General features: G+C 41.2%; 2 protein-coding genes across 4 annotated transcripts; one reads left to right on the top strand and one right to left on the bottom strand.

Annotated features, from left to right (window-relative positions):
* Window positions 1-3281: 3281 nt before the first annotated feature.
* Window positions 3282-11195, bottom strand: LOC129033858 (uncharacterized). Of its 2 annotated transcripts, XR_008501690.1 has the most exons (3): window positions 10658-11195; window positions 4695-4871; window positions 3282-3496 (listed from the first exon to the last, which is right to left on the bottom strand). XR_008501690.1 is itself a non-coding variant. In XM_054482972.1 (2 exons), exons 1-2 carry the CDS (start codon window positions 10828-10830, stop codon window positions 3310-3312), a joined length of 360 nt encoding a protein of 119 aa, XP_054338947.1. In that variant the 5' UTR covers window positions 10831-11195; the 3' UTR covers window positions 3282-3309. The 2 variants fall into 2 exon arrangements, 1 of the variants encoding a protein (XP_054338947.1); XM_054482972.1 differs by lacking the exon at window positions 4695-4871.
* Window positions 11120-19921, top strand: TM4SF1 (transmembrane 4 L six family member 1). Of its 2 annotated transcripts, none has more exons than XM_054482970.2 (5): window positions 11120-11602; window positions 13199-13288; window positions 13380-13525; window positions 17066-17246; window positions 19071-19921. In XM_054482970.2, exons 1-5 carry the CDS (start codon window positions 11426-11428, stop codon window positions 19083-19085), a joined length of 609 nt encoding a protein of 202 aa, XP_054338945.1. In that variant the 5' UTR covers window positions 11120-11425; the 3' UTR covers window positions 19086-19921. The 2 variants fall into 2 exon arrangements, with proteins under 2 accessions (XP_054338945.1, XP_054338946.1); XM_054482971.2 differs by having other exon boundaries at window positions 11236-11602; window positions 17066-17266; window positions 19071-19176.
* Window positions 19922-20424: the final 503 nt, after the last annotated feature.

The following is a 20424-nucleotide window of genomic DNA, read 5'->3' as shown; positions in this document are numbered from 1 at the left end:
CAGTCAATCAATTTTCACATAGCAGCTAAAAACAACACATAATTATTATCTCACAGTTCTTGTGGATCAAGACTGGGCAGTTTAGCTGGGTATTCTATGAGGCTATAATCAAGATTTTTAAGAAATCAAAACATTATAATATACAGAAAATAAAAAATATAAACAATACATCCAGAAAGTAAGGAAGTGGCCAAAGAATAATGTCCTGTGAAAAGGACACAGGAGCCAGCTTTAAAGAGCTTTCACAGGCCAAATCTGGGACAATTTGAGCATTAGTAATGGATTATAATTCATTGAACAAAATAGGACTTCATGAGTTCATAGAGATATTAACTAAAAGTTTGATGAAAAAGCAATATTGACATTGTCTGAATGCATCTCCCCACAAAATACTATTTACAAAGGGGGAAAAGAGTAAGTGCACTGGAGAAGCCTGGTGGACACCACCTTCATCAAGTGATTCAAGTTAACATCACTTGTAGTAGACTAAGGGGTATGGTAAACCACCTCATAGGATGCAATGAGAACACAGCATCACCATGACCAACTTTATCATGTCCCTGCCAAATCCCTGACTCCTAGTATTCACATCCTCATATAATCCCCTCCTCTTGAGTGTGGGTGGGACCTATGACTTGCTTCTAACAATAAAATAAGGCAAAGATGATGGGATGTCACTCCTGTGATTGTGTTACATTATGTAAGGATCTGTCTTGCTGGTAGACTCACTCTAGAATCTTGCTCTCCTGCTGACTTCGAAAAATCATGAGTCCTACAAATACTAGGAAATAAATTCTGCCAATGACCTGAGTAAGCTTCAAAGTGAATCCTTTCCCAGTAGAGCTGGGGAGAGAGACCAACACCCCTCTCAGCCAGGAGCATGTCTCTAATATGCAAACTAACCAGACCAGATCCTTATCTCTTCTATTTGGCTATACACACAAGAGGTAACCATTCTGTGTTTTAGTCATTCCAAGGCCAGGTACCAGGCAACTAGGGGACACCTCTATGGCTTAGAGCCTATGGAAAGTATTCAAACCTAAACAGTTCACCTTGCCCTGCTTTTCCCATGGCCATGGGCCTGGATCTCCTCTCACTCCTGCCCCTCTGCCTCCTTGCCACCCCGGAGCTTTCCCCCGAGGCCCTTTGTGGTGTCCTGTGCCTCTTGTCTCTAGGATCTGTGAGTACAGTAAACTGTGTTTTCCTGAGCCTCCTTGTATGTCCTTTTGTGACCTCACCTGAATGATCATCTCATGAAAGAACACAGAACACCAGCACAAAATATTCCATAATCATCTCATATTATTCTTGTTTCAGCCCTGAAGTCAGCCACTTCTCCAAAGTCCAAAGTGCCTTGGTTCCTTTCATTGAAAAATCATATTTAGAAACCAATATCTGGGCACTACGTGTATTTTACCTATAATGGTATTAATACTCGTGGTAATACTTGTTCTCTTCAGACCAGTTCCCCCAGGTTGGAGGCAACACCATATAGTGGTTAAGAGGCTCTGGATATAGACTGCCTGAATTAAAATCCTGGCCACCCTGGACAATCTGTGAAGCCTTGGGAAAGGCACATAAGCTCTTACAGTTTTATACCCTGTGTGATAGTGTTTACGATAGCATCTACCTCAGAAGGTTGCTGTGGAACGTAGTAAGATATGAGTGTGAAGCTCTTAGACTCATGCCTGGCACTCAGTGATTGCTCAGTAAATATTTATTGGGTGAATGATCCTTATGTTGATCAGAAGCTCTAACTGAAGAATGAAAATGAGAGGAAAATCTTGCTCCACATCCTTTTCAGACAATAATTAACATATTGATTTGTCAGAGATCTCATCCTCCTGTGAGACTATCTTCCTTTAAGACTTTAAGAATTCCCTGTAATAATCTTTTTAGTTGTCTTTAACGTATTGACAACCTAGAAGAAATCCCTGTAAAATGTCACATATGTGATCCTAGAAGAAAAAAAATGCTTTCCACTTACAATTGTTTATGTTATTCCTTCTTCATTAAAAAAATAGAAAAGAACTCACACAAGCCTGGTGCCAAACCTGGATGTGTCTCTGTGTCCAGGACTCTGATTCCTAAAAACATCAAGTCATTATAGAAGACATCAGGACCATTGAGAAGACAGTCAGGAAATCAGAGGGGGAGAATGTCAAGAAGGACGAGGCTCTGCAATCCTTTTTATTCCCCTGGTGTCCTCAGGATAGTGAATAAGAAATCTAGGAACCTGCACCTGCAAAAGAAGATCCAGGGCAATGTAGGGATTCCACATCCTGAGCTTGCTTTGATATCTTCTTGCCAGCTATCCCCAATTCCTGATTTAGTTCCTCTTAGGGACAGCTATTCTGAAGGGTCTCATCAGAGAAGCTTATTTGGTTTCTATTGGGCAAGGAATAAACGCATTATAAACATTCCAGATAACGTTTGTGTTTCAAATTGATTTTTCAGTTCCTTTGCAATTCTTGCTCAAGTTTTCCTCACCTTCTAAGTCTGAAAAAGTAATTTCCAAATCATGGTGAAGGCATTATTGAAAAATCAGGACCTTGTAGAATCTTACAGTCATTTGAAACAGGCCAGGCTAATGGTTTAACCTGAAAGTGGAATGGATTTCCCATCAGGGTTCCCATAGTGAACAACTATGTTTTTGTAACGTAACACAATGAAGGGAGTTGTCACTAGATGATTCAGCTAGTTAGAATCTCAACTCCCTTTCTGGGGAGGAAATCTGAAGCATGGTGTTTGTATTAGAGGCTAGGGTCATGCTTATTTGGACTTCAGTTCTCCCGCATCAAAGCCAGTCAGAGACTATGAACAGGTAGCGGGAAGGAAGGTCAACTGTCCACCTGGGCCAGAAGAGCAAGAAGTGTAGCCAAACCAAATCTGTCACATTTTTTGGGGTGTCTGTCTTTCTAACACATATGCTCACTCGTTCTGTCTCGCTCTCTCTCTCTCTCTCACACACACACACACACACACACACATACGTTTCAACTCTCCCCTGCTGTAAAGCTGTTCTTGGTAAAATTCCCTAGGGCAAAATCAACTGTAACTTGAGTTTTCAGCTCACTTAGTATCAGTGGGAAATTTGCCATGTTGAACTTTGACAGCCACAAAAACCAGTCTGACTGAGAGTGTCAAGGCCATGAGGTCTAGGCGGAGTATGAACTCACCAACTTGGAATGATTGCTTGGAGAATGCTCGCACTGCCTCTTATTTATGCTTCCGTCCAAGTCTTTGAGAGTGCTGAAGTCATAGAAATGACCAAACACATGTATAGGAGGAAACTTTTTAATTCAGAACTCAACCACCAAATAATGCTCCTCTGTCACCAGGGATCCCTGGAAAATGGTGTCTAAAAATCAGCTCTGAGCAAACCATCTTCAGTTCTTGTCCTTGGGGCATCTTCAACTCCCAACTGATAGAAGTCTCGCTGGTCTGAACTTCAAATGGTATGAAAGCAGGAGTGGAGCGTTTCACCCCAACCTTTCTGCAAAAAAGCAAGCATATTTTTTATAAGGTCAAAAGGCCATGTAAGGCAGGAGAATAGAGTCTGGAGGCAGGGAACCTAAGGGTTTTCACGCCGACTTCCTAGAACTAAATTGAAAGGAAAACCCTAACTTTCCATGCCTCAGTAACAAAAGGACCAGAGGCTACTCCCTTTGACCTTTTCTGCGTGGCAGTTGGGAAATTGGCTGTAAGCGAAAAATCAGACTGATTGCTGGTACAGACTTCGTTTGCAACTTAGTAACTTCACTCCAGACTCTGAATGGTCTGACTGTGGCTCTGATCAGACTGATTGTGGGCGGAGTCTTCAGTTTGCGTAGAAGTACAACTTTGTAACTTCACCGTACCCTCTGATTGGTTGCTTTTTGCAACCAATCAGATGTTTGCACAGGAGTGTGACTTTGTAACTTCACTTCATCCTCTGGTTGGCTGCTTTCTGCAACCAATCAGACTGATTGCGGGCTACCACTTCATTTATATGAGGTGAGCATTAAGTGGCCAATGAGAAACTTCCAGAGGGTATTTGGACCCAAGAAGATTCTGTATTCGGGCCCTTGAGCTGCTGCTCGAGCCCACTTCCACACTGTGGAGTGTACTTTCATTTTCAATAAATCCCTGCTTTTGTTCTTTTGTTGCTTCATTCTTTGCTTTGCTGGGCGTTTTGTCCAATTCTTTGTTCAAAACGCCAAGAACCTGGACAACTTGCAATCATGACCAGTGACACAGGTAGGGAAATCCTTTTACAAGTTAGACCTGGATAAAGGAAATGAAAATAGGCTTTATTATTTCTCTCCTCTACTGAATCTAGACAATTATTTTAAAAACTTTTAATTGCACACATCTCTTGTTTGTTGATAGTTCTATTTTGCTACAATAAAACCAAGTTTGTTGAACAGCAGCTGTAGCTTTAATTTTGAGACATCAGGTTAACCTTGAAATCATTCGTCGAATTAAAGTAGAATCCAAGTGATTAATGTCTCAAAATTATGTTATTTAGAAATGCCAAAGAAACAGTCCCCACATCTGATCAACATTGTAGTAAAATCAGCCCAATGTGTGAAGGAAAGAGCATGGGTACGTGAGTCAGGGAGCCCTGCGTAGGAGGAATCCAGGCCTAATTACTCACCAGCCTTGTGACTTTGGCCTGCATGCTTAACCCAGATGAGCTTCAGTTTCCTCACCTGTAAACAGCTTTGCACAAGGGAGCTGTAAAGTTAAATTACGGCATCAGAGTGACTGTCATGTGCCCACTCTCCTTCTGCTCCACGCTCCTCTTCCCCTGAATGCACAGAAACTGGATACGTATTACCCAGGAACCCTGAACAGTTTTTGTCATTCTCCCCAGAGGCAGCTGTGATCTGTGGAAGGAGGCCAGCAGGAGAGAACTTGCTACTTTTCCCTGGGAGGACCTGGTCTCCCATCAGACAGAGAGAGGAGCTGCAAGTGGCCTGCTACTTCTCTTACCTCACAAAGAGAACCACTTGGCGAACCAGGTTCAAAAGGCGCAAACACATGAATTCACCAGTTTAAATTTTTTAGGGTTTTTAAAAATTTTAATCAATGGTTTTTTCTCAACTGAAATGAACCTTGCTGGAATTGTGTAGCCTCATGTATACAACTAGAAAGTTGGGCCATCTACATCAGTGGACTTCAACTCTGCTTGGGCACTGGAGTCATTTGGAGGACTTACTTAAAATGCAGATTCCTGGCCTCACCCACAGACATTCTGTTTCCCTTGGGCTGAATCAGGGTGTGTCATTTTAGAAAACCATAGACCATTTTCTGTTGAAAGTCAAATGGTCTTTGAAGCCCTCCACATCTCACATGCCAGGCTCTAATTATTCAACCCAAGGAAATGATACTCAAATCAGAACACGAGAGTCCTTTCCCCTTCAAGTATTTGTGCACTAGTTGTCCTAGTTGCCCTGGATGCCTTCAGCTCACCCATTCAACAGGAAGTCAGACCAGCCCTTCTGGGTAGCTAGCCCTCAGGAAGGGAGACCCAGAGCCACATCTTGAGCTTCAGACCATAGGGCAGGCAGGCACCCCAGGAGGTGTCTTGTCTGAAAATGGCAACTGCCAGAGCCACATCTTGAGCTTCAGACCATAGGGCAGGCACCCCAGGAGGTGTCTTGTCTGAAAATGGCAACTGAGACCTGGGAGAGTTCTTGGCTTAATGAGCCATCAGCTGAGCAATGTTGAACTAAAATTACCAGATAAAGATGGCGAATTGGTGATTAATTCTGGTTTAATTGGGCCAACAGAGTTTATTTTTTAGCCCAAGAATAACTTGAGCTACAACCTAAAGTGAAGGGAAAGCCAGGAAGCTGTGTGTAAGGTGGTTTTACACTGCTCCCTCCCTCTGCATCTCTTTACTATGGTTGTCTGCCTTGATTATAGTTCCAAATAAAGGACAGCAACTGGCTTCCCTGCCTGGTCCCACACTCACCTTTTCCTGAGAACGACTTCTCCTGCATGTACCTGGTTGCAGGGATGGCTCCCAGCAGCCATGTTTATGCAGGCCCCACAGGCATGGGCACCTGACCCCACAGACATGGGCACCTGACCCCACAGGCATGGACACCTGGCCTGGTCTTGTCCAATGCATGTCCCTTCTCTCACAATCTGGACTTGGGATGAATCTCTTGAACTGAAAAAACTATAAACTTCAGAACTGTCAGTAGCCATATTTTTTGCGTGTGAACTGAGAACCAGAGACAATGAGACTGCACTAAGAAGAATAAAGTATATGGATAGAAAGAGTCAAAAATGCAAAATGTGGAGTATGACATTCCGAATTTCCAGACCTTTGTTCCCCTGTCCATGAGTTCCATCATCCTATCTGCATCTCCACCTTTGAAGTTTATAATTAATGCCCTTTTGTTTTAGGTAACTCAACTGGCTTCTGTTACTATAATCAGAATGCTCTAATGAGCATTGTTACTGTATAGGAATCATTACATTTGTCATGTTCAAATGAGTAAGAAACTACAAGGAAGGAGAAATACATGTGGAAAAACACAACTGGGGTGCAGGAGATCTGAGTTCAAATCTTCCTTCTAGAATCTCACAACCACAGAACAATAGACTGTTTATGTTAATTCTTAAAGGTAACCCAGTTCCACTGCCAACTAGCTAGATGTCCTTGGGAAGAGTTTTTAACCCCTGTGGGATTAACTATAAAATGGCCATAATGATTCCATTCACTCTATTGAGGCTTCTTTCAGCATGAAAATCTATGCTTATGTAGCACTTGATATAAGCAAAAGGAGTTTCCCCTGGAATTATTCTTGAAGCCACATTCTGTGCATGAAAAGGTTGAAAGAGCTAACCCTAAGAAGCATATACCAGCTGCTTACGTTAATGATAGGTAAAATTGAACATTTTCCAATTTAAATATAGTAAATGTCAATGTTCCCTAACTTTTCATAAGATGTTTTGACTTTGCTTAAACACTACTCTTAGAACTGAGCACATTCAACTTCCCTCTTCATCTGAACATAATTTGGCGAATATTAATTGAGAGCCAATGAAATGCCTGACACTATGCTAGCCGCTGTACCCTCAAAGAAGAAAATAGAAGGTCCCTGCTCTCTGAGACTTCAGTGAAGGTGGGGAAGCTAAGGAGGATACACACTCATGCATTATGGTCGGATCAGAGCTGCCATGCAGGTGTGGTGTGTGTAAGAACAAAGCGGGAGTCATGAGCAGGCTGAGGGTGGGGTGGTGGGGGAAGCAGGCAGGGGTGTGACGAAAGGCATCATGGATGAAGTAACAAATTCAGTCAGGGTAACAAGGCAGGGGTAGGGTAGGCTGGGCAAGAATAGCAGGGCCTTTCTGGCAGTTTTGGCATATCCAAAACATGGGGCTGAGAACCAGCAGCTCATGCTCTGGAACCTGCAGTTCTGTGATGCAGTAAAAACCACTGCTTCCAAGGGTATCATGGATTAAGGGTGATTCCAGAAGGGATGAGGGAGCTAGAAATGAGTTTTACTATAACCGGGGGAAGTCCAGTATTTTAAAATTTATCACGAAAGATAACAAAGGAATCCAACATATATTGGAGTGATAGAATCCCAGAAAAGTAAATATATTGAATCACAGATAGAGACATCTCCTCTGAGAGAGCAGGCTGATAAAAATAGTAAATAATCATAAGTAACTTATTTTTGAGTGACTGGTAAATGCCAGATGCTTCAAGCTTTACACACATTGACTCATTTCTGCATACCACAACCCTATGAGGCAGATTCTATTATTTGTCTCAGAGAGGTCCTCTCAGTAAGGCCTTCTTCTTCTCCCACCTATTCCCCTTTTCTGCTCTTATTACCATCTAATACCCTTCGTGTTTTACTTATTATTTTTTATTTGCCTCTCTCTTTCTGATAGAGTGGATACTCCTTAAAGGCAGGAATTTTGTTGTTTGCTTTTCTTACTGCTATATCCTCAGCACTTATAACACATAGTAGGAATCAATAGATGTTGGTGAATGAATGAATTATAGAAATAGAGATACACGGTACACAATGGTTAATGGCTTGCCCCAAATCAACCAACCAGGCAGTGTTAGGGCCTGGGAGCAATGGTGTGAGTGGCTGGGAGATCTTGGGCTCACAGAGAGGCATGATGAAATTGAGGGTGGGGAGACTGGAGCATCAGCCTGGTTAAAAAGACACTTAAAAACTCATAGATTCACTTATTTTAGTCTCCAACTATTCAATACTATTTACTGAGCACCTATTATGCACCAGACATGCTCCAGGTACTGGGGAAACAATGGTGGACAAGGCAGAAGGTGTCTGTGCTCAGTGGGGAGGGGAGGGAAGACGACAACAGAAAAGGAAACAAGCAAATACACAGAATAACTTCAGAGGCTGATAAATTCTGTGATGATAATACAGCAGAGTAACGTGATGGAGCGTAACTAGAGATAGGGGGAATATCTTCACTAAATAGGTCTTCAGAGAGGACTTCTTTGACAAAGTTACGTATGAGCAGCATCCTGCCGCATGTATGTTTCTTTTTTCTGGGGAGAGGGTTTTATTGTAAGATTTTCAAAAAAATCTTTTATTTTTTATTTTAACATTCTCAAAAACCTGCTAAGAACCACTCCTCTAGCCCTGCTTTTTGTCTTATAGTAGGAAACAGTCCTGGAATGTAAGTGACTGGACTGAGTCCACACAGCTGGAATATAGCAGAGTTGGGGTTCTCACTCCAGGCTTTCTCTTTCCAAGCCCCTCACTCTTCTCCATGCCCTACTGACTTGGAGATGGGGGAAAGAAGACAAATGGAAATTTAAGCACTTGAGGGTGAAGTCGTTGTATTAGTCCATTTTCACACTGCTATAAAGAACTGCCTGAGACTGGGTAATTTATAAAGGAAAGAAGTTTAATTGACTTACAGTTCTGCATGGTTGGGGAAGCCTTGGGAAACTTTCCATTATAGCGGAAGGTGAAGGAGAAGCAAGACACCTTCTTTTTGTTTTTTTTTTTTTTGAAACTGAGTCTCGCTCTATCACCCAGGCTGGAGTGCAGTGGCGCTGACTTGGCTCACTGCAAACTCCACCTCCCAGGTTCACACCATTCTCCTGCCTCAGCCTCCCCAGTAACTGGGACTACAGGTGCTTGCCACCACGCCCGACTAATTTTTTTGTATTTTTTTTAGTAGAGGTGGGGTTTTACCATGTTAGCCAGGATGGTCTTGATCTCCTGACCTCGTGATCCACCTGCCTCAGCCTCCCAAAGTGCTGGGATTACAGGTGTGAGCCACTGCGCCTGGCTGCAAGACACCTTCTTTACAAGGCAGCAGGAAAGACAAGCGTCGAGAGAAGGGGGAAGAGCTCGTTATAAAACTGTCAGATCTCATGAGGACTCACTCACTATCACAAGAACAGCATGGGGGAAACTGCCCCCATGATTCAGTTCCCTCCCCCTAGTCTCTCACTTGACACGTGAGGATTATGGGGATTACAATTCAAGATGAGATTTGGGTAGGGACACAAAGCCTAACCATATCAGTGGTTTAAGAATCACTTTCCCCCATTTTGGCCCCAGGTGGGATAGATCAGCAGACAGGAGGGCTGCAATGATTATGCTTCAACAAAGGATGCCATCATTCACCCATAGTGCCCAGGCTCTGTCACCAGTGGAATCCTGTCTCCAAGCCGTCAGGCTGAACACATGTTCCCTGTTGTTGGACACATGGTGGTGACCCAATGACGCTCATGTGAGGATTTGCCTGCCTCCGCCTAGCAGGTGGGCGGTTCCAGGCTTCCCAACTCCACTGATTTATTTCCTCAGGCCATCCTGGATTCTGGCTTCACCCCTGTTAGTGTGCTGAGGCCACACTTCTTGGGCCCTCCTCCAATCCCATGCCACATCACTAACCACAGCTGGTTTCCTCAAATTTGGTATGTGTCCCGCCCTCTAGTTTCAGGCCAAATCCTTCAGACTCTAGATTCATGAACCTCATTCACCTTCTTCTTCTAAGGTAATGCCTCCCTACCTTGGTACTTTTCTATTTTCTGTACTCTCTATCTTGTCCTGGTGACAAGGCCCTCCAGGCCTGGCCCCACCCGGCCACCCTGTCCACCTCCCATCGCCATCCACTGGCTGGTGCAATCTGCTATTCAAGGCATAAATTTATTCAGTGCCCAGCCCCTCCTTCTGCAAGGTAACCACCTAGAAAGTTAGTCTAACACCCTTTCTCTGCCCTATGTGGGGAGCCTGTGGAAGCTGGTCTCAGGATCTGGCTGGGTAAACCATCTGCTTACCTCTGTGTGGGTTCTGACACTCCTAGCCAGTTCTGTTTCTCTGAACCTTGTTTCTCCGAACCTTGTTTCTCCACTCGGCTTGCCAAGTCCCTTTCTCTTATTTTTTCTCCCCCTCCCTCCTTCCCTCTCTCCCTCCCTCTATCCTTGCTTCCTTCTTTCCTTCCTTCCTTCTTCCCTCCATCCCTCCTTCCCTCCCTCCCTCTCTTCTTTCCTTCCTTTCTTCCTTCCCCCTTTCCTCTTTCCTTCTCTCTCATTCTCTTCCTCCCCCTCTCTCCTTCCTCTTTTTATTTTTGTCCCATGCTTTAGGCCTTCCTTGGCCCTTCCTGGCATTGCTTTTCCTGACAGCAACACTCAATAATTTTTAAAAAGCACCTGAGCCCTTTGTGTTGACTGATGCCACCTCTGTTGTGGTGCAGATTTGTTTTAGAGGCAGATGTCCAGGGACGCTGAACACTGAAATCCGTCCTGCAGAGCTTGCTGTAGGCAGAGTAAAGAAGTTTGCTCTGTAGTTTTCCCAACAGCCTCCTCAAATCCATGGGTGACATCTCAGACACCTTGTATTTAATAGACAAGGAAATGAGCTCAGGAGATTTGCCCCAGGTTGTAAATTAAATCAGCACAAAGGTAGAAATGAACACAGAGCTCTCAGATTGGAAGCTGTCCAGACAGCTTCATGGAGCAGGGACACAGCCCACTCTCTTTCAAAGCCTCAACCAGGGCTGTTGCATCTCGGACACTTGGCAATTACTGGAAAGTCATGTTAGGCTTTCCTGTTGATTCTTTATCTTGTGGAGGAGTTGCACAGTCAATGCCTTGTTCAAGATTAATCATTTTCCCTGTTGCCTATGACTGAGGCTGTTTCTCACGTCCTGCCCCTGGTTTTGCCTGTCCCAAGGATTTCATTTGAAGGGCGGGACATTTCCCCTGCCTCTTCGCACCACAGCCAGAGCCTGCCATTAGGACCAATGAAAGCAGAGTACCTCATCCACTCAGTGACTAAGAATCGCAGTATTTAAGAGGTAGCAGGAATGGGCTGAGAGTGGTGTTTGCTTTCTCCACCAGAAGGGCACACTTTCATCTAATTTGGGGTATCACTGAGCTGAAGACAAAGAGAAGGGGGAGAAAACCTAGCAGACCACCATGTGCTACGGGAAGTGTGCACGGTGCATCGGACATTCTCTGGTGGGGCTCGCCCTCCTGTGCATTGCAGCTAATATTTTGCTTTACTTTCCCAATGGGGAAACAAGGTATGCCTCTGAAAACCACCTCAGCCGCTTCGTGTGGTTCTTTTCTGGCATCGTAGGAGGTGGCCTGCTGGTAAGTCATTCAGGATTATTACTGAATTCTCTCCTGTTTCCTACATGTTTTCATTATGTATTTTCATGGAAAGTTTTTTGTAATGCATACGTCCAAATCAAGTGACTTTTTTGCTGTTGTTCATTCCTTTGAAAGCAGATTATACAAAAGCAAGATTAGTATAGTATAGCATAGTAATTTTGTTAGATGTTGTTTTACAAAACGTTCTTTCAGCTAAAAGTGAACTGCCTTTTTGCTAAACTCTATAGGTAGGAAACAGATTCGCTTTTAAATCGGATTTGAGAGACTATAGAGTTTCTCTCACTAGAGTGGGTAGTCATTTAACATTTGCTCTGGGTAGCCGGAAGGGGTTGGCTGGTTCTCTGCCTAAATCAACAGTTTTGAATCCAAATTCTCTGCTGTTTATTTTCAGCCATCTGTGATAGGGAAAAATAATGAATTGTGAGCGCATTGCTATTTTAAAAGAACTCTAAGCTTTCTCCTTTATGTAATGCTGGGGTGTGGTGTCTAGGAAAAACCCTACAGTTAGCAGCAGGTCGGTGTCTGAAGCTAATAGTGGAATGTGTTGTTTTTTCCAAGATTTGTTTTTGATTGAAGTGAGAGGAATTTCCCTGCCAACCTGGGAGCTGAAAGCATTAGCTTCAACCACAGCATGGAAAGAATGTGAACAAACTTAAGTTTGCTACTTTAAAGTGCTGGGATTAAAAATTTTAAAGAGAAATTTTATGGAATGGTACCATATGTGATAAATTTTCTTAATCAAGAAAAGATAGTAAAACATTTAAACCTAATACACTGATTATGGCATGGCAAATCTGCCCTAGATTATTTATTTAATGAGATTTAATTTGATTTTATTTTATTTAATGAGATGGGGTTTCTCCATGTTGCCCAGGCTGGTCTTGAACTCATGGGCCCAAGTGACCCTCCTACCTTGGCCTCCCAAAGTGCTGGGATTACAGGCATGAGCCACAGTGCCCGTTTGCCTCAAATTTAAGCATTAGTATCATGTTAACATGATTATTTGTCTTAAACATAACATCACACTTAAGTTTCTTTCGATCTTGAACGTGAAGTATTTCATATTTACTATATTTTAAGAGCTTAATATTGTTAAGTTAAAACTATGCATTTGTATAATCAAGGAAGCAGTTCATATTTATTATATATAGCTTTCATGTCTCCCATTAACAAAAAAGTTTTAGTTATTCTATTAAAGATTTGTTGGTATATTCCGCATTTTACAAGGGGAAAAAATCAGATTTAAAAAAAGGGTTTAATATTTCCAAAACAGAGTTTGTATCTGGGGTTGTGTGATAAACTCTTGTGGAATAAACACATTTACAGCTTATTATTTTACTCCTCCCATGTTACACCCTCACCCTAAAAAATGCTTTGACAGATTACATGAAAACAAGCAGATATGACATTTAGATGGTCTTTTTCTCCTCAGAGGTTTACATTCTTTGAGATATCTGGTCAACCTAATCAAAGCCAGTTAACATCATTGGAAATAAATATATTTTACCAAGAGATGCCTAACCCGACCCATATGAGCCTGAGCAAGTCAATGACTTGACTTTGTTTCCTAACCAGATGCTCCTGCCAGCATTTGTCTTCATTGGGCTGGAACAGGATGACTGCTGCGGCTGCTGTGGCCATGAAAACTGTGGCAAACGATGTGCGGTAGGTCCTCCTGCCCTGGTGGTGAAAATGACTCCTAAGATATAGCTGTGGCACTCTGTGGCTCACTTCCTGTGTTTCTCCTTTTCCCTAGATGCTTTCTTCTGTACTGGCTGCCCTCATTGGAATTGCAGGATCTGGCTACTGTGTCATTGTGGCAGCCCTCGGCTTAGCAGAAGGACCACTATGTCTTGATTCCCTCGGCCAGTGGAACTACACTTTTGCCAGCACCGAGGGCCAGTATGTAATTATTCTCTACATGGCTACACATTTTTATCCACCACATGTATATAGTGGCAGCTCTATCAAACCAGATAGGCATCCACTTATCCATCCATCCACCCACCTAGCCAGTGTTTATTCTCACTGACTCAGGCATGGTTTAGGCAATAGGTATCCAAGGATGGATGTTCAGTCCCTGACCTAAACAAGTTCTAAATGCTTCTTTTCTTTTTTTTCTTTTTTTTTTTTTCCCAGAGACAGGGTCTTGATCTGTCACCCAGGCTAGAATGCAGTGGCACAATCATAGCTTACTGCAGCCTCTAACTCCTGAGCTCAAGCAATACTCCTTCCTCAGCTTCCCAAATACAAAGTGCTTTTGAATAGATTCAATAATTCAGTCCTCATAATAACCCTTTGAAGTGACTTCCTATTTTAAAGATGAGGAAACAAAATCACAGAAAGATGAAGTAATTCATCCAAGGTCACGTTGCCAGAAAGTGGCAGTTAGCGTTTGAACCCAGGCAGTCTAGATGTAGAGTTTGTGTTCATACAGTGCATCTCAATTACTTCATACATTATACCAGAACAATTGCCTTATTAAGTGTAATACATTTTACTATTTTATAAGAAAGTATTATAGAATCCATATATAATAAGAATGGCAACTATATGAATGTAACCTAAGCCCAGGGCAAATCATGCTCTTACCCCTATACACACATATACTCATATAAAACATACAAACTATGTACAATGCCCCCTTTTTAGTTATTAATCTATATAAATAAGGCCTATTCACAGTCATAATATCAGGATAATTTGTGCTGTTCCGCCATTCTATGTTTATACTTATTTTTTTAAATCAGTTACCAAGAAAAGAACAGAAACAGCACAGCTGATAGAAACGGATGTATGTGGTGATGAATGGATGACATGTTTCTTTGAGCAGGAGTTGATTCTGAGTTTACCTTTTCCTTACTCAACTTTCTGAAGTTGAAATTTGAAAGGTTTAGTTTTGAGATTCATGATTAAAAATGATATTAATAATGAATTATATTATCAAGAATGTTTGTCCCAATGAATTTAAAGCATGTAGTGAGGATATATGAATCTCATAAATTTAGCATAGTTATGAGATCATGAATTTGAATTAGCTGGGTTCAATCACAGCTCTGCACCTATGTATAGGAAAAGGTGAACTGAGCTCTCTGCATCTCAGTTACTCCACTGGTAAAATAAAATCAATGGCAATTGTCATGAGAATTAATGAAATAATATGTAAAATGTTTCCCACAGAGGCTGCCACATTGTGAGCAACTGCCACTGTTAGCTGTTAATATTATCACCTTACAATAAACATAACCCAATGGTACCCTTTGAAGGAAAATTGATACTTACAGAAGTTTGAAATTTTGGTGTTCAAAACTGTGATCAATCATGACTCAGCTTTTATCAGAACATACTGGATGTACTAGTAGAAAATGGCTATTCACATATGTACAAACATACAAAACTATTGCACAAACAGACTTCTAAGAAAAGTCATGACTTTTGCAGCCAGAATACAGGGAGAGGTGGTAGTATCGCTAAATGGTTTTTATAGCTATTTGACTGTTTGCCCCTTCCATTATCCACCCTGGATTCTACAAGAAACCTTCCTCCTCTTCTATGTCATTCTTCATTTAAAACTGTCCAAGGATTTCAATATGGGAAATAACTAACAGTCACAAGCCACAGGTTAGTTGCCCGGGAGCCAGGTAGAGCCAAAGAATTTTTTTTACATTGCTACCTGAAAATATAGATTTTTGTTCTGCTGACATGCAGAAAGACAGGGCCACAAAAACAGAACTTTTTTTGAAATGAACAACTATAATCTCTGATTGGCTCAATGAGCTATTCTAAAGTTAGGTCTCAAATTCCAAGCCCCTTTGTTCTGTTGTGGCAGGAAGTCGTGATAAGAAAAGAATTATACCAGGCCTCTTTGTGGAGTTAAGTCAAACCTTGATTTTCCCACATGATTGTATTATATTTCATTAAGAATCCAAATACTGTGTAGCAAAGGCTGAAATTCTAGGAGAGCTATCAGAAGTAGAATTTTTCAGACTGGAAGAATATCCAGGTATTTATAAAATCGACTAAATCCTAGAATCTATAGTCAGATACCACCTCAGTATGGTTTGCTGACATTTCACAAAGCAACTTCATGTTGTTATTTATCATTCAACTGCTTTTAAAATGTGTTGAGTGGCTATTGTGTGTCAGATACTGTTCTAGCGGCTGGATATACAATGATGAATAGGTCTGGCTCCTACCTTTATGGAGCTCAGCCTTATTGAATAGACATATAAGCAGGTGTTCTCCCTGGACTAGGTTAGGTGCCCTTCCTCTGTAACTCTTCCATTGTTTGTTTACCGATCAGCATATCTGTTGCATTGAGATTACTTGTGACTTGTCTCTTCCTTTAGAAGCTATGCTCTTTCAGGACAGAGCCCGTGCCCTGTGCTCCATCATATCCCCAGCTCTGGCTCAGTGTCAGACTTACACTGAGTGCTCAATAATCTTTGTTCAATGAGAGAATGTAGTGTGCTACATGCTATTATCAATGCTTGGGCACAGCATCATGAAAGTGAAGAGCTATCAGCCGGGCATGGTGGTTCACGCCTGTAATCCCAGCACGTTGGGAGGCTGAGGCAGGAGAATGGCTTGAACCCAGGAGGTAGAGGTTGCAATGAGCCAAGATTGCGCCATTGCACTCCAGCCTGGGCAACAGAGCCAGACTCCATCTCAAAAAAAAGTAAAGAGCTATCAGATTAGTTGGGTTTAATCCCATGAATTTGCTTCATGTTGCAAATTAATTTATTCCTTAAAAACAAAAAATAGCTTTGTTCCAAAGGTCTCAGTTGAAAAATTCCAGCATATTAAATATCCAAACTTGCCAGAATTTGGATAATTTTCAAAAGTAACAAATTGAGATGTAATAAAACGATCTAAATTAATATTTTAAAGTTAAAAAAAACTAGCCTAAAGAGATTGTATTTTCTAAATATTCACTCAATATTGAATACAAATACCCATCTTTTATACCAATAACAACAAGAAAATTGGAAAACAGTTTTTAAAAACACCTACATGTACTCTACTTTAGCACATGAATTATTTTCATTTTTCCACATTTGCTGGTAGTTTACTTCCATATACATACATGAATCTTACCTAGCTTTAAACACAGCACAAATACAGTTCTGCATTTTTATTTTTGTTTATAAGAATTCAGATGCCTGTTAGGGAATATGAACATCATTATAAGGTGAGAATTTCTGACCATGTAATCCTAGATTGGGGTCAAAAATTATAAATTATAATTTTATGTTTATCATTACAGTAGGATCTGGGCTAAATTCCTCCATTTTGTGGAATGACATGCATTGGAAGAAACTTACATAGGATATTGAATAATTCATTCCTTTTTTCTGAATGAAAAACCACCAAACAAAAGTAGTTTGTGAAGTATCCCCTTAAGTATGAACATGTGTCAGAAGTTTCTCTTTTTACCCACAGATACCTTCTGGATACCTCCACATGGTCCCAGTGCACTGAACCCAAGCACATTGTGGAATGGAATGTATCTCTGTTTTCTATCCTCTTGGCTCTTGGTGGAATTGAATTCATCTTGTGTCTTATTCAAGTAATAAATGGAGTGCTTGGAGGCATATGTGGCTTTTGCTGCTCTCGCCAACAGGTAAGAACCTGCATGAAAATGTTGTAGTCTGGCCCTGGCGTTAATATACCATTGTTTTCATCATAAAGAAAAAGGCAAAACCAAACATGCTCGACCTACCAGCATTTATTCTGATATCATCTTTGTAGCAACACAATTATAGCATTCACTTCAGCTGTCAGTAACAAGCTTCCTCGAGTCTCACAGTCACAGGATTGTCTTAGTTCTTTGCAGTTGGCTCTATGTACACAAGAACATGCTGCCCATAGACACAGCGCTCCCTTCAGGATCTAATTCACTGCCTCTGCTCTCGCTGCAGAGACAGAAAAAAAGAGATGTCTGCTCTTTGTTTGCTGTTATATTCCCAGCTAGTATACATAAGTAATAGCCAACCATTCAATGCATCAGGCACTATGCTAAACCCATTTTTTAGATGAGACTATGACTCAAATATTAAGCAATAGGCTTAAGATCACCTACTCAGGAAATAACAGGCTTCAAACCTTGAGTCATTTTGTGCAAAAGCTCCTACTTTTAACCTGTATTGCGCACTTGCTGTTTGGTTGGATTTTCTGCAATTCCTTCCTAATAAGGAGTCATAAAAATGCCTAAGCAGTAAGTATGGAGAATCACTAGCAATCTTTGAACAGCAGCTCATGAAAAGCCTTTCGTTGTGAAAGAAAACCAGGAAGCACTTGTTTCCTGGGGATATGATTTAGGAGAAAAAAAATGCATTTGTTTGTAGCAGTGAAAGTTCTTGTTTCTATATCCTCCTAAAATATATATATATTATTGAATTGATGAAAGTCCAGCTTTGATCCTGTCTTTGAGAGGGTTATTTGATGTCTTATATTTTTCAAACCATTTACTCCTCTGGTGCCAGATTTAACTTTCTTTTAAAAATAAGACAAAAACCTAATGAAAACTGAAAGTCCATTGCTATCATGAAAAACTTTGCTGAAAATAAAAGGAAACTTTCTGTAATTTTGGGGGAAGGTTAAAATGAAACTCTAGGTTTCCTTATCAGGCAAGTATAGCAAGATTAATAATTTCTTTGGCAAATTTCCAAGAAAATAAGGGAGTGGGAAACCTTCAATATGGAGCTTCTTTCAAGCAATGTGGTTGGGGAAGGGCAGAGAAGTATCCTCTAGGGATTGCTGTCATGCAGTTTACCTTTAGCCTTGAATTTCATACAAGGCAGAGTTCAAAGTAATTACTTGCACTGAATGTACTCACTTAGTACACTTAGTACATTTTGGGGACAAGCATAAAGAGCCAATGACCAAAATGGCTGAAGTGATTTGGCAGGGAATGATACTCTCCTCTGATCTGGGGTAGTAAATACACCGGGTTTCCCAGCTGAGTCACTGTAGGGATGGCTTCTTCCCAGATGCTACAGGGAAGATCTGTTACCTTTGTTTATAAGACAAAAGACACTTTCAAAGGGCAGGGCTTTTCATGTAGAAGAGTCAGGTCCATAACTCGGTAGCATTTAATTTGAAAGGTTACCCACATTGAGCTCATACCAGTGTGAAACTTCCATGGCATTATCTTTTAAATCCCTAAGATTAAAACCCCACACAAATGCACTCAAAGCAACCCAACATCAGTATCCTGCAGTTTCTATGGGCCCTTTCTGTGGCTTTTACTCATGGAAGACAAGGGATCTGGGTTTGTTTAGGAAACATTTTGTGAGCATTGTCCAAGCCTTAAGTATGGTTGGCCTAAGCTTTGCTGAAGCTGAGATCAGTCTGTTTATGTTTACTTAAAATACGAACTTAAAGGACTAAAATGTCATCATTATTTATCCTGATTATAACCTAATGGTATTTTATTTCTTTACAGCAATATGACTGCTAAAAGAACCACCCCAGGACAGAGCCACAATCTTCCTCTATTTCATTGTAATTTATGTATTTCACTTGTATTCATTTGTAAAACTTTGTACTAGTGTAACATACTCCCCGTAGTCTACTTTTACAAACTCCTATAAAGACTGGCATCTTCACAGGATGTCAGTGTTTAAATTTAGTAAACTTTTTTTGTTTTTTTTTGTTTTTTTTTTTAAGGAATGAGGAAACAAACCACCCTCTGGGGGTAATTTACAGACTGAGTGACAGTCCTCAGTATATCTGAGATAAACTCTATAATGTTTTGGATAAAAATAACATTCCAATCACTATTGTATATATGTGCATGTATTTTTTAAATTAAAGATGTCTAATTGCTTTTTATAAGACCAAGAAGGAGAAAATCCAACAACCTGGAAAGATTTTTGTTTTCACTGCTTATATGATGTTTCCTATTCATACACCTATAAATCTCTAACAAGAGGCCCTTTGAACTGCCTTGTGTTCTGTGAGAAACAAATATTTACTTAGAGTGGAAGGACCGATTGAGAATGTTCCAATCCAAATGAATGCATCACAACTTACAATGCTGCTCGTTGTTTTGAGTACTATGAGATTCAAATTTTTCTAACATATGGAAAGCCTTTTGTCCTCCAAAGAAGAGTACTAGGGATCATGTGTTTAAAAAAAGAAAGGCTAAGATGACTGGGCAAGAAGAAAGATGGGAAACTGAATAAAGCAGTTGATCAGCATCATTGGAACACGGGGAGGAGTGACAGCAGGAGGACTACGAGGAAATACCCTCAAAACTAACTTGTTTACAACAAAATAAAGTATTCACTACCATGTTGTTGTTGTTTAGTTTCATTGTCCTTAAAACTTCTCTTTTTTCTTCCCAGTTTGCAAGTTATGTGGCCCCTGTTGCTAACGGCTTCCTGTCTTTTTTTCTTTATCCTACTGTCTCATCCTCTTTCTCCTCTTCTTTCTCTGCTGTCTGTAAATTGCCATTGCTGTACCTGTGGGATCATCACCCCAGTTAGGCAGTGGTCCTTTCTACCAGGTGCTGCAAGTATCAGCTTCCCTGGAAGGGTAACAGGCATTTTTCTCCTTGCTGTACAGGGTTAGGCTCTTTCAAGTGACGGGATTCCCGGACTTATCGGGAATTTTCTATAGAAGTGTTCCGTTTTTGGTGTTCATTGGTCGGGACAACAGACAAGCAAATTTATAAAGAAGCATAACCAGCTATTAGACAGCAGAGCTTCTCCTATGGGCAAGCTGCCCTGCGGTGGGCCGCTCCTGACTGAAGGTTTCAGCGTATTCTCTACCACAGTCTCTCTGGCAGGCTGGTG

The sequence above is a fragment of the Pongo pygmaeus genome, chromosome 2, assembly GCF_028885625.2.
Source record: "Pongo pygmaeus isolate AG05252 chromosome 2, NHGRI_mPonPyg2-v2.0_pri, whole genome shotgun sequence".
Classification (NCBI taxonomy): domain Eukaryota; kingdom Metazoa; phylum Chordata; class Mammalia; order Primates; family Hominidae; genus Pongo; species Pongo pygmaeus.
Note: the sequence above shows the minus strand (reverse complement) of the source record. Positions and strands in the feature narration are given on the sequence as shown.